At 36.5% G+C, this 22921-nt stretch overlaps 1 protein-coding gene across 3 annotated transcripts in view; it reads left to right on the plus strand.

Moving 5' to 3' along the window:
• NR5A2 (nuclear receptor subfamily 5 group A member 2) overlaps positions 1-22921 on the plus strand; it is a 120514-nt gene that overhangs the window by 61791 nt on the left and 35802 nt on the right. For all 3 annotated transcript variants that reach the window (XM_015889777.3, XM_025173336.2, XM_088153310.1), the window contains exon 5: positions 18696-18815. In XM_015889777.3, coding sequence (XP_015745263.2) covers positions 18696-18815 — 120 coding nt within the window. The remainder of the gene's footprint in view (positions 1-18695; positions 18816-22921) is intronic.

Raw genomic sequence — 22921 nt, forward strand, 5'->3', positions numbered from 1 at the left:
GACAACGCTTTCAGCTAGTTAAAGGATACAAATGCGATCTTTTTGCCTTAGGGTATGTCTGCATCTGTACAACTGTGTTTTTCCGATTCTTGATCATTCACATAAATTCCCCAGTATCAAAGTTCACATTATTCCCCACAGATATCGTAAAACCTATATCCTAAGCAATTACAATAGAAAATACCTAAATTCCACGAAGTGTGCATCAAGGTTCTGGCAGGGACTTTTGAAATGGAGAAGTGATGTAAGAAACTATTCAGTATTGTTTCCTTTTTAACAGAGGTCAAAATCAATAAGGTCAGCTGATCAAAAATGAAACAACCTGGTTAACATACGCATTCATTCATAAACCTGCCAGGCATAATGCTTCATATATAATGTATCGATTATATTTAAGCAAATAAACAGTACATGCACAATATCAGGGTTTATTTATGGAAATCCACATTTAGTAAATATTTTATTAAACCCTAAAGATTTTTTTCTGCAGTGTGAATAACTGCTGCTTTGCTTATCATTCTCCGTACTTTTGCTTTGTCAGATATAAACATGTAATATGTAAAAGTTGGTATAGCATACAGGGGGTAGCACTGATACACAGTACCTTTCAAAGAAGTGTCATGTGATGCTTTCAAAGCTCTAAAATAAAATAAAATAAATAAAATAAAATAAAATAAAATAAAATAAAATAAAAAATTCTCGGCTGAGAAAAAGCTGAATTCTGCAATCTGTTTCAGCTATTCGGTTTGGGATTGTATTATATTATTTATTTTGCATAACTGGCTTCCAAGCATGATTTGTGTACTTTTTACTAACTTTATAGCAAGACAAGAGCCAGTTTGGGGTAATAGCTAAGGCCCCAGGCTAGAAACCAGGAAACCATGAATTGTAGTCTTTCCTTAGCCATAAAGCCAGCTGGATAATTTTGGACCACTCAGTCTCTCTCAGCCCTAGGAAGAAGAAGGCAATGGCAAAGCCCTCCTGGAAAACTGTAGGAAAGAGGACACCAGGTTATCTGAGGGAACATACATACATATTGTACACATTTCTGCTTCCACGCATAAGCTATGCTTCTATCAATACAAAGTCTTAGGTGTCAAATTCAACCTCTTGTGGTCTTTCTTTGTCCAGGCAGTCACCAGGAGTCAACCCCGACTCAAAGGCACAAAAACCAAAAAAGAAGACATAAATTTTAAAGTCTAGTTTCAGTCACTTAGATATTTGATTCAGCCAGGATATTTCAGCAAGAATGCTTTTATACATTATCTCCTGAAGTATAAGGAGCTAAACACATTCTTTAAAATAATAATAATAACTGCAACACTGAAAGACCACAAGAGGTTGAATTTGACACCCAAGACTTTGTACTGAAAGAAGCATAGCTTATGCGTGGAAGCAGAAATGCGTATAATATGTATGTATGTTCCCTCAGATAACCTGGTGTCCTCTTTCCTTTCATCCTAATTGACTATTTCATCCATCCAAGAAGCAAAAAGCATGGGACTCCCCTTATTTTGAACAGGAAACTGCTACATTTTTATTGCATTTATTAAAGTTTCACCTCACTTTCTTCCTTGGTTCAAAGAGACTTCATTACAGTATGTTTGTGTATGGAGAGTGAGAGAGAAACAGAGAGTACTGAAATCTCCATAATGGAATACCTAGTGCTTATTAAATGGATTTCTACAAAAGGGGAAGGGAAATAATTTTTATCAGGACAAATGTTTTCCTTTTTTTAAATTACTAAACAAATCCCCAGTAATAATTGATTTTCGGTCACTCATTGTATCATGCAACCTTTTATATCATGTGTTATATATGACTTTACATTAAATTACTGGAAGTACTGTATGTTTTAGAAGAACTATATCTATGTAATTCCATCAGTGTCAAAGTCTGTAACTTTGGTTAATTTGGGCCATTACCTGTTTTGTGCATCATACAGCAATATAGCATTATCCAGCAATAAAACCCTATTTTCATGACTCTTCTGGACTGTTCTATCAACACAGCAATGGTTAGATGGGCAGTATGAGAAAAGGGTTTTTCTTTTTGCTTTTCCACTGAAGCATTTCTCTTTCACATCTAGCAGTAGCAATGCAGCATTTTCTCTTCACACAGCGGATTAAGACAGCATTCCCCAAACTGCAGCTGCAGCCATCTTCCACATATTATTCTGTTGGAGTATTTGGAATATAACCTTTAAGTGTACTCCAGTTCTAGACTCAAAACAAAGAAAGAGATATTTTGCCAAAGGATGACTAGCTTTACTACAATATACATTTCCTTTGGTTTGGTTCAAAATTTCAAAAAAGTACTCGAACATTTCTTTGGAGAGATGAAATGGCCTTTGAAAGAGTGTAATGCTTAATTACTAAAAAAAAAAATTAGTACTTTTCAGACTGATACACACTGATTATTTATTTGTTCTATTAAAAATGTTTCTACTGTGCTCCTCATTACAAAGAAACCTGAAGCAAGGAAAATTGTGTCACCTCCAGGGATGTCACAGGAGCTAGACAATAGTGCCCTTGTCACTGAGGCAACCTTTATACAAACTAGGGCTCTACAGTGCTTCAGCTTCAAAAGCAAAAAGGTTCTTCAGAGTGCCTGAGGGCCCTAATAGCTGAAAATACAACAGATACGATACTTCAAAAAGTACTAACATTTTGCCACTGCAATTTATTATGAGAGAACTATAATTTATCCTCAGTAGGTGGGCTAGTCAGAAATGAAGAAATGTTCAAAAGTTTGGAATCGTGATTCCCAATAAAAAGTGCCATTTGTTTTGCGCAATAAATCATTTTGTTTGGAAAAGCTGTAAGATTTTGGTTCGTTCTTTTGTAAAATATGTAAGTGGAAAGCTTTACATATACGTAATTTATTGAAACCTATTCCATTTGAAAAATTGCTGTGGAGAACAATGAGAGAATTACATTGGATACATTGAAAAACAGGAGAAAAACACAAAATCAGAAGTATTTATAATATATTGTGGTCTATTGCTAATTTTTGATACAATATGCTCAGAATATATTCACTACTGATATTTTAAATTTTTCATTCATCTCTAACCTGTTTTATTGTACCCATTAGTAGAATTCATTCTGTTCTAACCTGATGCTCTCCAGATGATCTGCAATTATCAGAGAGCATGGCCAGCAGCTAGGAATTCTGGGAGTTCTTCCATATCTGGAGGGTGGTGGGTTGGCGAAGTTTTTTCCAATCTATTTCCCTCCTATTATTACTCCTTTTTTCCTGAACAGCACAGCTAAGCCAAGTCATTCTGGCTGAGGTTGATAGGTATAAAGTACAAGAGGTCAAGTCAAGAAAGCCTTACAGGGAAGGTTCACCATGAAGGGGTTTTCTTCAGTTGGAAGCATTATAGGTGAGACAGCCATGGAGAATGCACTTGCTACCAAACACAGGCAATGTCCAGGGTCACCTTAGAACAGCGATGGTGAATCTGTGACATGCGTGTCAAAGGTGACACGCCATGACGTTTTGGATGACATGCCAGCATTGACCAACACCCAACAACAACTATTCTCCCTGTTTGAGTTACCAAAGAAACTGAGTTTATTTTACTCGTATTTCATTTTTGTAATTATTTGACATTTCTTTATACTACGTATAATACTACATATAGTATTATATTATACTATATATATATACTATTATACTATGTATAAAGAAACATCAAATAATGATTGGACTGTTTTTTTTTTAAACAAATGAATATGTTCGGGGGTGGGGGTGGGGGTGTGACACACCAGCAAAATCAAGTTAGGCATTTTCAGAATGTTTGACATGCCAAGGCCAAAAAGTTCGTGATCACTGCCTTAGAGTAGGGCATTAGTGCAGCCTGTCTCTCTGGAGGGCCTCCCTAATGTCTTATTCTGAGGGATGCTCCACAGCCCAGAAAACTGTGCTTCCTCTGATGGGCATAATCTGGTGGACAAATGGCAACAGCCACAACCTGCAAGAGAAATGCAGTGGTGGTGGTGATCTGCCATCTGAAGCAACTAACTCATTTGCTTCACAAGAGAAGAACCCCAAGAGAAGAAGCAGTCAACACTATACATACTTCCTAGCACTGTGTCCTTTCTTAACTATTTGTCCTAGCATTATGCTATCAACTGGAGGCTGCACCAGCATTGCAGACATGTCAAAAGATATATTCCAAAGGCACTAATTTTGCCACCTAACTTACTCTGGTACTCCAAAAATGCAAAAAGTGGGATTAAATGTTAGGCCTTACCCACTGAGAGGGCTCTAGGGGTTATAAAAGGGATACTGGTGGGCTGTGTGCAGCCCAAAAGCCACTTTTTTACACTGCTGCACTAGATGAATCACAATTAATTTCTTTTGCAAAGAAAACTAGTAAAAAAAATAGAAATATAAGCTATATTTCTACATTTCTTCTTAAAATGATGGAACTCATCATGTAGAAGGGTTTTGTCTGACTTTTTCATGGGACAACATTCAAGTCTATGACCATTCTGAATGCTAAAAATCTCTTACTTGTATCGTTGTATGATTGTATCCTAATGAGTCTAATAAATCTGTTTCACAAGACATATTTAGTTAGAGCTACCAGATCTGGGCTGTCAAAATCTGGATAATCACCAGATGGCTGCAAAGAGATGCAGAAAACTCTGCATTGCTGTATCATGGTCATCTGGATTTTTGCAACCTATATCTGGTTATCCTAATTTAGGTTTCAGTGATCTCACTGGAATTACTGCCTAGGTAAAACAAAAATAATAATTAAAAAGAAAGAGTAGGAACTCTAAATATCTAGCTCTTTTCAAGAATGTTGGCAAAGCACTTTTTTTATATCAAACAGCGCCTAAATAATCTGCTTTCAATGGGATTTTCTTTTTAAAATTCTGCCTTTAAAAAAAAGGAAAAGAAACTGTTGAAATTATATTTATAATTCATCATAAGTAATGCTCAGTGTCATACATGGATAACCTACATTTGATCTAGCAAGCAAAGCATAATCAAATCAAAAAGCCCACAAAAGCACATTTTAAATGCCAGGAACTACATTTGATGCTTTGCATAATCCAAGTACCTGCTGATGGATGGATGGATAGATAAGTTACAAACACACACACGGACACACATATATACATACATGCATACTTACATACGTACATTTAAAAATCATCCATAGTCTTGTATGAAATGCTAAGAACTTATATTTGTCTATTCTTCAGCAGTCTGAACTTCTGTTGAAAATCAGCATCACATAAAGAGGGAGTAGGGAGAGAGAAACAAGCTATATTGGGATAAGATTGTTTTATTCAGTGTTTTTCCAAACTTCTGGAGGGATATGTTTGTACTCATGTATAATTCCATCAGCCTGGAAGCAAACCTCCATGTAGAATAGCTTTTCCCAACCTGACCTTTTTGATGTGCATGTACTGCAATTCTTAGAATCCCCAAACAACAGGATCACTGTTTGGAGAACCTTTAGATGGATACTATGCCACTTAAGTATCTGGATCAAATGTTGGATGTTCTTCTCTGGCCAGGTTGACTTAACACCATACTACCATCTGTTGCTTAGATGATGGCTAGGATTATTTAGTAAACCTCTGGAGACTTCCAGGCTAGAGGTCCTAGCTGTCTTGTTGCACAACCTAGCTAATGTTGCAGTTTCTGATTTTCCTTGGGTTTTGTTCCTGCTGGAGCTAACACTGGCATATAGGCCTTGGTCAGAGGATATGACTCATATGGAGCTGGTAAATGAATTCCTGGCCCCACACAAATGGACAGTGACACCCCAAAAATATGCATTAGATTGCTGAATGACATGCTTTGTTATAGGCATGATTGGTGCACTACACCATGGGTCCAGGTCAGCCAAATAAGAGACATCTCCCAATGCCACTCTAACCCCGTTTGATTCAGTTCTGTTGTTTTTCTACTGCTTTAGGTTTTTGAAATAATATTTCAAAGCATCGATTTCTGGTAGCCTAGTGACTGCAACAACAAGGCCTTTCATGATTCATTGAGGGTGTCAACTATCCATTTGGAATAAATTGCCTGAGTACATTCAGAATGCTCTGAGTACATTCAATATGTGCCCAATCATATTAGGAAATTTGAAGAGTAAGGCTTTGTCTTCTGGTATTTTCTTTCCCCTTTTTAAAAAATCACATGACTCTCTTGACGTGTGGGAGTTGGATTGATATGGATGATTGTTTTACTTCCAATGGGCCAACCAGACTTTTAGCAAACCTGCCAAATAAGACATAACATGATTAAATAAGATCTTAGTGTTAATAACAACTAAAAGGGAATCTCTATCAGCTGCACACCACTGGGAGAAGGAGAAATAATTTTTCCCCTGGACATGTTTCCAAATGATGCTATTTACCCCAAAGGGGAAAATACGCAGGAGCATCTAGATGCCTAAAATGGTTTATCCTATACCAAAGCATAACTTCAGAGGTGCATTATTAATTATGAAAATAATATAAGAATTTCTAAATGTTTTCCCTCTATATGTGTATTTGCTAGTGTTCCTTTGACTTCTTCAACATGGGGTTAATATGCCCTATATTTATGCATTATCAATACATGTAAATGGTACTGATTTTATTTAAAATATTGATACCAATCCTTAGTACATCAGTCTGGGATAGTTTCAGAGTTTGGGGTTATCAGACAGTGATCTAAAGCAAGAGGCAGAGCCATTTTTTATTTTCCAGTGTCTTCAGCCTCCTGAATTTTTTTGTTTTCCTGTGCTGTAGTGACTACTCCTTCCTCCCTCCCTCCCTTCCTTCCTTGCCACCAAGTAAACACCACTAGGAGCTGCTGATTGCCACCATTACTGTTTTATCTACCCAAGCTGGATAAAAAGGGCTGCTAAATTCTGTTGCCTTGAGCTAGAGGGAGACATAGGCAAAGAGTCTCTATCTGTTCCAAACAGCCTTTCAATTGGCTCAGCATTCATTTCAGTGGCACAACCACACACTTGTCTGTCTCTACTTCTGGTTAGCAAGAATTGGTGGCCACAAAGGCTACAATTGTCTCCTCATTGTCTTGGAGGAAAGGACCATCAGCACTGAGTTTTAAGAACATAAGATGATATTCTGGATCAGGCCAAGAGCCTATCAAATACTACCGGTGAACCAGATGCCTGTAGAAAGTTCAGAAGCATGGTGAGGAGGTCAATAGCCACTGGCAGCTGCATTTAAGATACACTGCCTTGAAACCAGAGATAGTAAACAGCTATCAAAACTAGCAGCCATTAACAGAGACTAATAGCCAATGATCTATTATCTATGATCTAGTATGATCTAGTAGGTGTAGGAGATAGCCAGAGATAGCCTCCCATCAAAGTCCTAAAATTCAGATACAATAGGAAATATTGATTTAATGCAAAACTCAAATAAAGCTCAGAAACTAGGAGATAGGAAAGAAAGGCAAGGGAGGAACACAAATTTTGCTTGGTTTTATAAACCATGATTTATAATAGCAAGGAAATAACAAATTAAATAATAAATAATAATTAAATAATAATAATAATAATAATAATAAATAATATAAAATATTTTAATTATTTATAAAAATAAATTAGGTCTTTCTGTCTTTACACCGAACTAATCATTAGCGCTTGGGTTGAGGGGGAAAAGGGCACAAATCAGTGACCCAGTTTTGAATTATTTTTATTCAGTTCAGATTCTGCAGCAGCTCAAAAGCTACCCAGTGCGTCCTGTATCATCTTTTGAAATTCAATATAAAAGCAAAACTTAATTTGAATACAGAAATGACCATTTAAAAAGTTTGTCCAATATTAAATGCTCTTATTTAAATTGTAACTTGAAAACCCCATTTCTGGTTCCATCTCCCACCACAGGGAATTAATAGTCATAGTCAAAGTGTATACTTTCATTATATTACAAAGCACGCTTCTATAAAAAATATGCTCTGTTGAAAAAAAAAATCAAAGCTAATGCAAGCAGGCTGAAGTCCTGTTAACTTGACAACTTTGCTTATGCTCAGGGCAGAAATTGGTTTCTTGACTTTTGAATGTTTGGTTCACTTCGCCAGTACATAAGTAAATATCCAATCTGCCTGAACGTTAGACTGATAACTACTTCTATGACAAACTGAAACATCTGTAAAAGAAAATCATCTCTGCTACTATTATATTTGATTTCCTGCTTTCATGTAGCATTTAACAGCGGGCTTAAAATGGCTGGGAAGACTAACATAGCAAAGGAATTGCAGTCTTAATCTGAATGTAACCTAGTTTGATGCTGCATTTTATAGTGCTGTGAAACAGGCTCAGGCCCTTTAAACAGAAAGAAATCATAGAAAAAATAATAATAACCTTAACTAAGGTTTCAGATCTTAGGCATTACAAATGGAGTTTTATCTGCTTTTCTGGAATATTTACCCGCTTGCAATAGTGGAAGTGCCTCTGTATCTTGGGAAATGGGGTGTATGCTTCTGGAAGTACCCCTGCTTTTAACTATTTTGGTCAATTCTGCAAAGTATGTTTTTGTTATTGCAATTATTAAATATCACTTTAATTTTTTTTAAGGTGAAAAGTGATTTTCATAGAAGACCAAATGTCTTTCAGTAAACTCTACATGCCCCCCCACCTCTTTTTCTGGTGCTGAGAAAGCTTCAGAAACAAACGTTTAGGATGTTTGATAGGCTCTGGATTGTGGGAAGGCAGAACTCTCTGACAATATAACCTTTGTGTTGTTCTATCCTTGCTCATTTATAATGCCAGCATAAAGCATTTTTCAAATGTGTGATCAGCTTTTCTGAGATAAGTCTTCATTTTAACTATAATTGATATCTAGTTTCTGGATTTGGGTATTAACAAAAACCTAGTATTTCCAGTAGCACTTCTCTGAGAAGAAATTCTAGACTTTTTTTTTTCCTCTATTTTGATTCTGTATTTTTTCTTGCCAGTGATACAGATTATTTGTAAATTTACAGCAATCAGATCTTTCACTGAATCGTTAAGGAATCTATATGTATGAGCCCAAGCCCAATAAAGAAATAATTGACACCTATAATCCTCTATCTAGATATTTAGATGTCAGTTTTATTACATTAAGTGAGAGACATTTGGAGAGAATCAAACTACAAATATCAGTCCATGCTGGACTATACACAAACATTGTTGAGGAATAGTAATAATTCCATTAGTTCAATTGGTAATTTTGTGGCATGGAATGGATCTTTAATTATGTGACAAAAAGATATTCTTATTCCATCAGCTTGTCTCTTACACAGATTCACAGCACAAACTCAACGAAGAGAGAAGTAGTGAGGCACATTCATTTGATCTGATGTACTGATAAGACTACATATGCAGTTAATTTCATTTGTATCCCATTTGTCTTCTAGGACCTTAAGGTGGCACAATGGGGGCATAGGCATTTGTAACAAGATATAATGATGTCAAAATGACACATGCATCTTGCCACCATCATGCAAATGACATGATTATGTAATTTGTGTCACTCATATCATGACATCTGACACAACTACATAAGGCATATCATGAGTGATGATGTTCAAGTGTGGTCTTTCCTTCCCTTATCCTCACCCATGAACTCCAGTGTCTGGAGGAGTCCCTTCATTTTACCTTACCAGCAACAACACTGGGAGGAAGGTTGGTTTGAGAGTGTGATCGATCAAAGTTACTTAGTGAGCTCCATAACCGGTGAGCTGAAAGTAGGTCTCCTCAAACCTAATCCAACATTTTAACTACTGTGTGGTTCAGTAAAACACCTGGAGGACGTAATCTGCCTATCCCAGATCTACACAGACTGAGGTCAGGTCTCTGCTTATCAAAGCAACAAAATAGTTCACAGATGATACTGCAGCAGCAGTTGACGGTGACCTTCAGTTTTTGAAATAGGTGGAGACCCGACAACATTTTAAAAACCATCTCACGCACAGAAATATTAACATGGAAAAGATATGTTTCAGATATAAGTGATTAGACAAATAACTGGCATGACTTTTGGTGGCGGTAAGGGAAGTCTTTGTATCAGGTACCTAAAAATATCTCTATTTTTTAAATTTTATTTTATTTTATTTTTGTTGCAACCAGTATGCTTAGCTTTCTAGGGATCAACAGAAAATCAAACTGCACAGGATACTAAACCTTATCAGTTTTATTTGGCATTATAGTGAATTGTCAGAAGGGAGGTAAGAAAGAGGAAAATTGTCAGAAGGGAGATAAGAAAGAGGAAAACTGAAGGGAATTCAAAGAGGATTTTAAGATTCATTGTAGTGAATTACCAGTGGTATTTACTGATGATTTCCCTTCCTCTTTCTTACCTCCCTTCTATCAAAATTCCTGCCTTTCTTCTGCCTCTCCTTTGCAAGATGGTTCAGAGAAGAGAACGCTGCTCATTTGTGGTTCCCATCCAAGTGCTCCCTAACGTAAACATCAAACCTTGCCTAGTATCATAGTCAATCTTGGCTGCTTTGAATCACTTCCGTTTCAAGGGTGCAAAAGCAGTGGCATAAAAAAAAAAAAAACAGGTCACAAATTCCTAGTGAATAATCAGCTGAGGTAGGCTAAGAGCACTGCAGGAAAGAAAGCAATAGCTGTCTCACTCTGTATTGCATAAAAGTCTGATCATAGTTCGTGATTCATTAATTAGTGTCCAAGTCCATTTTGGAATATACACTTGCAAGGGGGGTTTCTCGATTGGTAGGAAGCTAGTCTGGTTGCCAGATCTTTATTTGTTAATTAATGAGATGTATGTTCTGTGCTTACTCACACATTTACTCCATGTAACTAAATATTTAAAAGAATAGCGTCTTGTCTTCCTCTGTCCAAACCCATGAATTAGAACTACTGTTCATCAGTAAATAGCACTAGTAATTTGACACCTATCCAGCAATGTCTGAATTTCTCTGTTCATTCCCTGCTTCTTTTAATCAATTAATCTGCTGCTATAATCAACTTCAGATGCTTTTTCTCCCTTCCTCAAAAAAGAAATCTATCATGTTGAGAAACTGGTTAATACTGGCCTACATTACAAGAATGTTGTATGCTACTCTAACTTCCCCACCCACAGTTAATTGGATATAACAGTATCAGACTATTCTGCACAGCTGGCAAAACCCATGCTTTCTCCACAAGTTTTCTTTCTTTTTCATGTGCTTAGACATTTAGGATTTATTTATTTAGTCAATGAAAGGGCTCCATGTTTTCAACTCCCAACTTTGATGCTACTTTTAGATTTTGGATATCTATTATGTTTCAAACAGCAATACACTAAAATTCTGTGAGTACTAATGTATGTGCAGAGGAGGGAAATAATGTCTCCACCAGAGAGGTTTTTTTGAAGAAAGGTTTGAAATAAACTAGACAGTTGCAAAGTTTCTTCTCAGGCAGAAACTGGGATTATCAACTTGATTCCCTCCTTTCCTTCTGACAATAATTATGACATTATTCACTGGATAAAAACATTGAAAGGCAGAAGTAGAATACATTCTTCACAATCTAGATGGACAGCATAAGTAATAGCCTAAATTTTTTGCCTGATGTGTGAGTCTCAGAAGGACTGAAAATCATTTTATTAGCATGAGAGAAAATGCAAATTATGGGATTATAGTTTATCATAGGGGAATGTGGTTCCCTTCCAAATTGGGGTTCCCTTCCAGAATCTAATGTCTTGGTCTCCTTTAATGAAAATTTGATCATCTCTTTTCAGAGGGTTAATGGGGCAGAGGGTGAGGCTTGTTCTTAATGATTAAAACCCAGTATGAAGCAAATGTGAAGCACAGGGTAAGGATGTATCCCTCAAAAGACAATATGGAAGCATTTATTAATTATGTCCAACATAGTCTTGTGCAATTGAAAATTTTTTTTTTAATATTTTCAATGGTTTTGTATCTAGATATTCAGTTTGTTTAATTAATTAAAGTTCCATCTTTCTGCTAAAATAGTGCCCAAGCTAGCTAACGGTAAAACAGAGATGAAATTATATATTGAAAATACAAAATTCAGTAAATTAAAAATCATTGTATCAATGACAAAGAAATAATTTTTGTGAGATTTCACAAACTAATGATGGCAGCATTAAAAGTTAAAAATAATATGGCTTTTTCTATCCTAATATCTGTACTGTAGTCATACCCTGAGTGATGGATATATATAGACAATTCCAACTGTGAAACATAGGTGGGAATGTTTTAGAGTTGGAACACTTCAAGTAAGTTCAGAACAACTTCATAACACTTCCTATTAGAACCAAATGGGACGTTTCAGGCTTAGAACACCGTCCACAAAATTCTACATGTCTTTGAGGCAAAGTAAATTGGGGGTTACCCAAAATGCTACCTGTTTCATAAAAGCAATTTCTTTTAGCCTTATTTACAACTTTTTGCATTATTTATGATCTTTTAAATGCTTTTGTTCTTGATTGTATATGGCCATTCCTCAATAGGCACTTTGTACAGGGGAAGGGCATATGCATTGCACAATACAAATTGAGAAGCTTTCTTCAAACCTGACCATATTGGATGACATAACTCATAATTGCCAGTAAGCATAATAGATAACTGCTGATTGTGAATGATGTAAGATTATAATTGAACACACCAATTAGTAAGGTGGGAATTGTACTCATGCTGCCTTTCTGTACAAACTCTTGCTATTTTGGCACTCTCCTGAGATGTTAAAATGGCAGCTTTCAAAACTTCTGTGCTGGGTGGAAATTCCAAGAGTTACAATTCTAATACTGGAACTTCTGTATTCAGATAGCTTTCCCCTGCAGAAGATTGCCCAGGGTCTTTTTGATAATGCACTGATAATTTCTTGATGCAGTTTTAGCCTCCCAGCATTTCTCATTAGAATGGTTTTAACTCTATTTATTTGTTACATTTTATATGTGATATGTGATATATTCTTATTTAATACATTTATAGCCAAATAATTTATAAAGTCATGATACCCAATGATTGGATGTACAGGGCATAGGGAATGACCTAGACGAAGAAGGAAGAGCCACTATCAAGGCAACAGTCAGATAAGAGGGGCTTGAGCCCAGGCTAAGGAAGTAAACTGGAGAAAACATCCCAGAAAAGCCCATTGTCCCTCCCACCCCAATTCACACAAAGATAAAATGAGGGAGGAGGGAGCACATTCAGAATCACAAGATTCTGTTACTATGGCTGTTACATTAAAAGTAGTCCTGACTTATATGGCATAGGTTTCTTAGTCTGGTCTACCATGTAGGGCTGACATCACCCTAGTAATATTGATTACTGAGATTTGAAGTGGGGGGAGGGGAGAGGGAGAGAGAATGGCTGTGCAGTGGTCTAGATAGGGTTTCTGCAGCTGTCCTCCACAACTGACACACAATCCTGGAAAAGCACATTTTGTTTAAGGTGTTCCCAACAGGTACTCATCAAACACCATGCTGTTGCAATCACACCTTGCCCTTTAAATTGAGATTGCTGCACAGCACACAGTTTGTGTATGTGTGTGTGTGGGGGGGTGCATTTTGTTGCAAGATATATTTTGGAACATACTGTAGATAGACAGCTCTATTTATTCCTAGCCTGTCAACTATCAGTCTTAAAGATAGTTATAATTTATCTTCACCCTCCAATAAAATAGCACCAAAAAGTGTTCTAAACTAAAACTGATAGGACGTTTGGGGAAGAGATGCTGAGGACCTGGGATTCATCCTTTTTTGACAAGGCCTGATGCACTCTTCTCTTCCAGTTGACTGTTGGCTTTGTTAAGACTGGCACGAGATAGAGAAATGCAACAGGACAGAGTAAAACAAATGTTGTTTTTTGCAAAGTATAGGTTCAACCTTATTCTGTTATCTACATAGAAATGAATTATCATTATGATATTCATATAGTGTGGGGGCAGACCAAGGTTGTTCCTGTCATAACACAGGCTACATTTTGACTTATCATGTATCCATCTGCTATCTCCCACTCTTCCTCTTTCTTTCATCCAACCATATTGCCAAAGTGGGGTGTGACTGGTATGCAGTGGTAGAGTAATGATAATTAATTGCCTGTGCTGGCGACTATACTAGGTGCTGTTGAAAACTCACACGATCCCTTGACAGACGACGTGGTACTGCTGAGTCCAGTGTGTTAATTAATAGTTTTACTCAGGCTAAATTAAATAACAATTTTCAACATATAGCTATTACCAAAAACAAGTTTTAGGCTCCTCTGCCATCCCTGTAACTTCCAGAACAATTCACATTGGATTGCTATGATATCGTGGACTTTGAGCTTGCCTTCCTGTCCCCTAAAAGTAACAACCATAATATGAAGTCTTAGCGTAGATGCATAGAAAATGATGTTATAAAAAGAGCAAATTCTGTTGACTGAACCTAGAAAAAGGTGGGGGATGCATCTGCCATTTTTTACTCCAAAATCAAAGGAAAGCCTGCCATGCGTTACTTTTTAAATGTTCATGTTTTAAATATTGGCACTACTGTACTAGGAATACAAGCAGAATCCAAGTAGATGGAGGTAGAAACAGGTTACCAAGTTCCAAAGGTATCATAGTGCAATCTTTCATATTTGGAGATTCTCTTTCAATTTCTCATGAACTATTCCACTAAATGACAGATGTACCATTTAAATAGATACTTGAGTTTCAGATCATATTTTACTACAATGGCTGTTAGAATTGCTGCTATTGTTGTTGCTGCTAGCATTATTATATGGGAAGTTTGTTGCGGTGGTATATTTTAATTAAATAATTAAATTTTATTTTAATTAATATTTATTCTGTTCTTACTGAAAACTGCCCAGAGTCACTAGATAAATACCTTAAAAAATATTATTGTTGCTATTGTTATAGGGTTTGTCAAACTTTTAGTATTTTCAACAGCCTTCTCAAAGTGACTTCAGATATAAACTATACAATTCAGTAGGAATATAACATGTCTGGAGAATGATAAATCAGCTTTAACAAAGGGAGCTTCAATATTCATTGTTATCATGAGGTATTTTAAAAGAAATGCTCATACAAAATGAAAGCTTTTGAACTTTGCTGTGAATTTTCTCTCCAACTTACTAAAATTTGAAACAGTTTCCTTGCTGATTTACACCAAATGAAATTCCAAACTCCTAACCTTAATTAGTTTTGTTTATTAAAATATACAGTCACAGACCAAACACACATTTTTTAAAAAAAGTACATAACACAGATGCTTGTTTAAAAGCCTATTTATGCCTGAGATGCATGCACCTAGGAGATTGATCGAGTCCAGCAACTTTTCACTGCCATTGCTATGGTACAAAATTTAGCTACAATTCTTGAGACTTCCCAATCCTGTTCATTGAATAGGTAGTGTTGTGAGAACTATCTAAAAATTTTGTAATAAAAGGGGAGATTAACTCTAAAGAGTGGTAGACAGGGCAGTTCAGAAATATGTGCGCTACTGTTTCAATTTCAGAATCTGAGCAAATACATAAATGCTCTTGATAAGGAGTACCCTTGAATCTACCCAGCAGTACCATTAAGGGGAGAGCATTCGGATGTGCCAGTATGAAAGCCAGAACTAATAAATGATATTGATATTTGGGAATAATGATGGAAGAGTGCATGAGCTCATTCTAGTGGAGAAGAGAAGTGTTGGTTCTATCTCTTTGTAAAACAAGATCTAAAATTCTTTGCCTGAACATTCTTCAAGCTTTGTTCATGCCTAGCATAGATACAGACTGGGGTGAGCCAGATTATCCATTATTTGTTTCTTCCAGGGAGACTGGTATCTGCTTATGAAAACTAGTAAGACTAGATGCAACACCCCCCCCCCCAAATTTGTTTAAGCCAGTACTTCAGCTGGCAGAGTACTAACCCAGCCTCAGCTAAAAAGCTGGAAAATTCCCTTAGCTACAATGCAGGGGACTCAAAGTAGAGATCTGAAGAATTTAGGCTGAAAGCTTCCAACATACAAGTATCCTTACAGGCATAGCCTTGCACAGTATACAGCAAGAGCCTTGGCACTTTAGCTGTAAAATGTTTAATTGCTGTGGACACGTAATTGTTGCCCCTACGATTGGACGGTTCAAGAAAGAATTCTAGCAGTGGAAGAGGCTGGCTTCAGATCACATTTTTCGATCACTGACCAATGTATCACTTTGCACCACCTCTCTGCGAAGTACACTAACTCTCCTGGAGGTGCCCTTTATGCTGTTTTTATAGATCTGAAAGCGGCATTTGATTCAATCCTTCATGAACGGCTGTGGCAAAAGCTGGCAGCTTCCTCTATTGAATGCCGCCTCCTGCAATTAATTATGATGTTGCATGAAGGTACTACAAGGCAAGTCCAATGCTTAAATAGTGGAGAATTGACTGACCTTAATCTTAATCTTAGAATGTGTTTACTGTTATGATAACACTGCTATTCATAAAACTCTACTTAAAGCTACCAGATGATGCTTCTGTACTCCACAAAAACATAAAAGATACACATTCCACCAGAATAAATATGTATATTCAAGATACCAACAGAAATATTTATAATGGATGTTCTATATGTCTGGAAAAAAGAGTTTTATTCTCAATTTTTAATAAATCTTCTAGGAAAAGGGTTCTGTGATACTGTGAATCTCTAAACTGGTAAATAAATTTATGGGACCTTTCTCTGAAAATAAACACACACACATACTGATAGAATATTACAACTTTATGACATAAACATGGATTACAGTACTGAACTTCACTAATATGTAGTTCTGGGCAAATGACTAATATTTATTTATTAATATTCAATGTTCCATCTCTGCAGCTGCCCACTTATACAAAACTCTGTGCTGCTTACAAGTGTTAAGACTAATAATATAAACAGTTTAAAACAATAAAGATGCCCATGCCATTTTTAATCAATACATGTAAATATTTTGGAAAACAGGTATGTGATTATAAAACACATTGCAAAATAACATTTTATAGGACAAATTTAAAAAATACAATGTTGGTGGTGCTTGCAAATTTTTTGTATCACTACTAAGAAAAGGAAGCAATTGGAAAACTCTTTTTAAGCTTAATAAAGCTCAAAACTCCAAGTGCAAGCTCAACAGCAATGCCTAAGATGAAATATTAAAAAATATGGACTTCCTTCCGTTGAGGTTGCCAGAGTTTGATAATCTCTACTCTAGATTGCATTTAAATCACTTTCCTTGATCCCAAGAATCTCTGTAATTTTCCTAATTATGAGGAAATTGCATTCTTGATATCAGCCTTCCCCAATGTGGCACCTTCCAGATCTGCTGGAATACTGCTCTCACAAGCCAACAGCTGGTACAGATAGTGGATGTAATTTTACACGTCTGACAAATGCCAGGTTGCTTTATATCAATCATATTTTTATGTTAGCTATGTTTTATTTTATTTGTCTATTCACTGTGTTCCATTATTTCGTTGGTTGCAGCAAACCAAACTCATTCACAAAAAGCCAAGCAGTAATTTCACATGTTCATATGAAAGCTTTCACATAGGGTCACACATTGTTCCTCAAGTTCTCATTTTTCATAAGAGAACAGCTCATTCTGAACATGTTATATTTTTACGTGGCTTTTTACGGAAGTCAATTCTTAAACAGTTTACAAAATTATGAAATACTGTTCATTAGATTGATCGTCCCCTGAACCACAAATTATGTTACATATAAACTTTACTATATAAACTAAACTAAAAATTATTCAGTTGTGTCCATCCTTTTTCTGAAACTAATACTTAATTGACACAACTTGTTTCATGTAGCATGCATGCAAGAGATGCTCGTCCACCATCTGGAATAACTGATTCCCCAAAGGAAGTTCAACTTGTCCCTTCTCTTTTGAAATTTTACTGGTTGGCAAAGCCTGTTTCTTTTTCGGGATGGTCTTTGATTTGTGACATAAAAAACTGAAGCTTGTAATGATAATGCTGGAAGGTTATTGATACTATTTTATGCTGGCCTTTTAAGATATTAATTTACATTGCTTTAATTCTCTCTTTCAATGCTATTTCTACAGCATGTATTTTATTTCTCTGTTTTATACTGTGTACCTCTGCAATTGAATCATTTTTGTGGTTTTCATTATTGATCTTATTAGCCACCTTAAACTAGTTCTAAGATAGATTTTTTTTTCAAAGAAAGAAGATAATCCCTTCTCCTTTTTTGGCTCTCAGTGTCATTTCTTTCATAGGTACATCCTTACACAAGAGAGAGACTAAGCAGACTCAATTGAATGCCAAAGTTTGTACAGTAGGAAAAAAAAAAGTACAGAAATAACCCACTGAAGATTAGTAAAATACCAGGAGGATGTAAACTGGAAATATGAACTCTCATGAAAACTTAATATCCATTTATCTCATGATGCTGCAATTGTATCTACTCAGAAAAAAAAGACCTATTAAGTTCAATAGGACTTATCCCAACTGGGAAAATGATTTCAGCTTTAAAGACTTACAGTAACATGAGTACCCTTTTCTAGAAGGGAAATGCTTTTGCCGAATGGACAGTTGCAGTAAAACTCATTAATTCAGTTGCAAGATATTACAACAGCAGCATGAAAGAATTTTTGAGAAAGTACCTCCCAATGTGTTTTTGATCATGTTTAAATGGTGGCTGAATTGCATGATTTAAAAAAAAAAATCAAAAGAGAACAACAACAATAACCCCAAGGTATCTTTCTGCTTGTTTGTTTGTTTTGATACATAGGTTGATGACCAAATGAAGCTCCTTCAGAACTGCTGGAGTGAACTCTTAATTCTAGATCATATTTATCGGCAAGTGGTACATGGGAAAGAAGGCTCCATCCTTCTAGTCACGGGGCAACAAGTGAGTTTGCATAGTAAAATCACTGCATTTTGGTATTAATTATCTTGCAAATAGTCCGATTTTAAATACATCAGAAGCACCGCTGGGTCACACTGAAAGCATTTTCCACTGAATTGAGATATAGGTTCCAGCAGACTATAAGTAAAATGAAAAGTGTTCTCTCTGTTGGGCCCAACAATAAAGTTATACATAAAAATAAACAAAATCATAATGTATATAGTTTATTTTTAAAATGTATTCATATGGTAGATATAGAGGATGAAATCTGTAGCAAATGCCTGGAGCTAGAAGAAATTACAGTGAAATAAATGTCATTTTCCCTTTATTTCCATGGATTTATGTCAAGTAAATCATGGATCAGGCTAGCCCTTTGCTAATTGTACAACTTTTATAGAAAGAATTAGTTTAGTTGAATTTAAAGCAGATAATATGCTCTCTTAGGAAAACAATATTTAGTGCAGAGGAGACTAGATAGATCATTTGTGATGATAAGTATTGAAGGAAAACCTCCTGAAACTGTTTAACTTATATAACTTACAGCATAGGAATCTTTCTATTTTCTTCAAGAGTTGGTCTGCACACTCTACAAATATAGAATGTTGAACTGAATACAGAGTTCAGTTCAGATACATTGCAGGCAAAAATGCCTAAAGCATAAGAGAGCAAAAACACGCTGAAATACAAACATGCAGCGCTGGCACAAATCTTACAATTAGATGAGACTGAGCAGAATGTCCAGTTGTCAGAATAAAGCTGTCAGCACCACGGACGGCTCTTTCCTCTTCCCCATGGCTCTCAAAAGACTGGATAAATTAGGAGAAGTTAAGCATATTCACGCATCTGTTCAGTGTGCACAACTCACATAGGTAAGATAATTCATATAGCATCCACAGAATTTGCATTTACTTACCTAATCATTTTAATTGTGGAGTGCATGCAACCAATCTACATTGTTCTGTTCTGTTCTGTTCTGTTCTGTTCTGTTCTGTTCTGTTCTGTTCTGTTCTGTTCTGTTCTGTTCTATTCTATTCCATTCTATTCCATTCTATTCCATTCTATTCCACTCCACTATTGTCTCAAGTGTTGCTGTCCTGCAACTGAAGCGCAGTCCAGAGACTTGAAGAATGGGACAAAGTTGGGACATTTGTGTTATTGAAAATTGAGGGCTTGTATGAATACGAGAGGGAAAGGCGGGTCAAATTAGGGAATCAGAAACAGCTTTAAAAGTGAAAACAAATGCCCTGTAGGGTTCATTTCTTCAGGAAGTTCCCTTGCACCGTCCTGAATAAAGTGAATGCAGCCTGCTCCGGAGCACTACAGCTTGATAGGTTGTCACAAGAGAACATCCTTGTGTCGTGGCCATACTCATTTATAATTTTCAAGTAAAATAAATGAGAGTGACAAGGCAAATTAAATCAAAACCTTACCCTTTGAACATTTATTTCAGCTCTAATGGAAAAGAATGTACAGTGTCATGGGAAGGCAGAGTGGATTTTGTGCATTTTATTTCTGATTCAAAGTGAAACCAAATGATGGTCCACTGGCATTTAAGTAGCTGAAACCTAAACTGCCTCAATTTAAATACATATGAGGAAACAGTTGCTTGTTTTGACTGCAATCCACATTATTCAATTGCTCTCCAAAATTTACATAGAGAGTCTAAGCCCTAATTTAAACCATGTAGGTCATTCGTTTGCATTTATATGGATTGTTGTATGTGCTATACATTAGGTAAAGAGACATACATTATATATGAAGCAGGTGAGTTCAACCCTTTGATCGCAGCTTCATTAACCATGGCCGTGGTCAAAATTAAGATGTTTAAAAACCCATTGATGTCAATAAACAATATGCTTCAGTTCCCCCCTGAAAATGTGGGCCCTTTTTTGCGGGGGGGGGGGAGATTCAAGGGGTAAAATGGGTCCTTTGAGCCTTTGAAAAGATTAAGGCACCATTTCATCCATTAAAATACATGAAATCCCCTCCCAAAATGGGATCTAATCCAGTCCAGTTTGGAGTGCAACCCTCAATGTGGCATGCAAAGCAAGCTATGGCTCTTGAGCTGGTGGAAGTTGAACAGCTCTTTCTTAGGAGAACTTTCCTCTAGACATGTTGGAATTATAGTGCCTCAGTTCTGGTTGGGAACTCTGGGTGATGTGGTCCCAACACAGGTAGAATGCATGAGGCCAAGAATAGACTGCCTCATAGATTGTATCATATGGGACAATTTTCCAAGAGCTGCCAATTTCTTTGTTCAAACCCCTGCCAGGTATTTTCACAAATCACTTTCAAAGCCACTAATAAAGGAGCACGGATTGCTACAATATAATAAAGCATTTAGTCACATTTAAATAATAGGCACAAGCACTAACTGTGAACTTGAGGAATCTTTAGAAATGTTTGTTTCTTTTATTCTTAGGCAGAGATACAGTCTCCAGCTAAATCAAAATCATGTCTAGATTGGACTAGCTTCACTTTTGGCCCTGCCTTGTCAAGCTATTTTCGACCCAATATCACATATGTTTCTGATGGCATTCATCACAGTAACCTTGAAGGCTGTGCAGATTTCATTTTCAATTTTAGTCATCATATAATCTCTTTCATAAACTTAAAATTTAATTATAAATACAAATGGAAAGAGGGATGGGAATGGAAGAGGAAATAAGCAAATTTAATATACAAATTCTGACATTAAGAATTATGACTTTTCAGGTATTCCTTGAAATCAGATTTTGCATCCCCCTACCCCACCCCATCTGATATTAAATTAGGGACAGGCAACATTTATGCAGTGATATATTGATTTTTAAAAAATCTTTGTGGGGGAGGCTGAAAAACATATAGGATTTGTAGTAGTGACATGGTGTTGTCACCACATGGGTAGGACCAAAATTATTAAAGTCCCACTTTTTGTTTTGTTTCTTGTGTTTCAGACTTTTAATAAGAATAGCTGTTTTATTTGTTGTACCTTTAAAGATAGTTTTGACAGTGCAAACTTGAGAATCTTCTGGGGACTGAAGAACAGGGACTGGGGTCTACACGTGGACTGTGATCCCTCATTACCACTCCTGTAATAAATGCTGCCCAACTGCAGTTATCATTTCTGATTTTTTTTTTAAAAAAAGGTACTGTTCCTTGTGAAATGCACAGTACTGTAAGGTTTCTTCACTCATATCGGAGCCAGCTTTCAATTTTCATTTCCCCAAATTGCAGAGCGTGATGCCAAGTGCACTTGTCAGAATTGCCATCTTCTCTTAGTTCTTCCCTATTACCAGCTATGGCCAGCCCACAAAGGTAGGATCAGCAGATGCCACATTTACTACATGGTTGCTACTCTTATTACCCTGAGAGGGATCCCAGCTCAACTCATTTTGTTTTCATCCAGTGTTATTTCTCCAACAAAACTCTGTAATGTGCAGAAATCTGGGAATAAAAATCCTTCCTCTTTAGAAAAGCCTAGCATTCCTCTAACATAACAGTCGGACCTTCCAATATCATTTGTGCGCAGAAGACAAAGTCACACACACACAATCCCATCTTCGAATAATAGATTAGAAAACCTCCCTATGGGTCACCTTTTCTTTACACCGTCCTGGGTTGTTGGAAGATCTAGAGAATGCTCTACTGTGCATTAGACCTGGTATTAACTCTTACTTTCTTCCTGGGCAGATCTGCATGCAAAGGCATACATGAATGGTGCCTTTAGTTAAACTGGCTGGTGAATTGGCCCATATGCCATTGTGGGTGTGTAAACACTTTTTCTTCTTGCAAAGTGGCAGCTGTTAACATTGTGCTGGTACAGTAGCCTCCGTAGCCAGGGTCTATGGTTTGAGGCTTCTGGCCATAAATCTTTCAGACCCTAGCGCATGTGGTATGTTTGACTTGTTGATTAACTTTCATAAGATAGATCTTCACTTGTCCCATGTTAAAGATGCAGAGCTCTGCTTCACAGCATAACTTAGTTCAACCATTGTTACAACTGAAACTGGTAGTTTCAAGAATAAAGCTCCTTATTTATACAGCTTCTGGCAGGACCAGCCTTTGAACAAATGGCCCCCCAAGAGAGGGGCGATTTCCTTCCATTTGTTCCATTCTGGAATAGCTTA

This window comes from Python bivittatus, unplaced genomic scaffold (genome assembly GCF_059951505.1).
Source record: "Python bivittatus isolate LINGU-HERP-01145 unplaced genomic scaffold, Pbiv_v1 ctg000700_np1212, whole genome shotgun sequence".
In the NCBI taxonomy this organism is placed as follows: Eukaryota; Metazoa; Chordata; class Lepidosauria; order Squamata; family Pythonidae; genus Python; species Python bivittatus.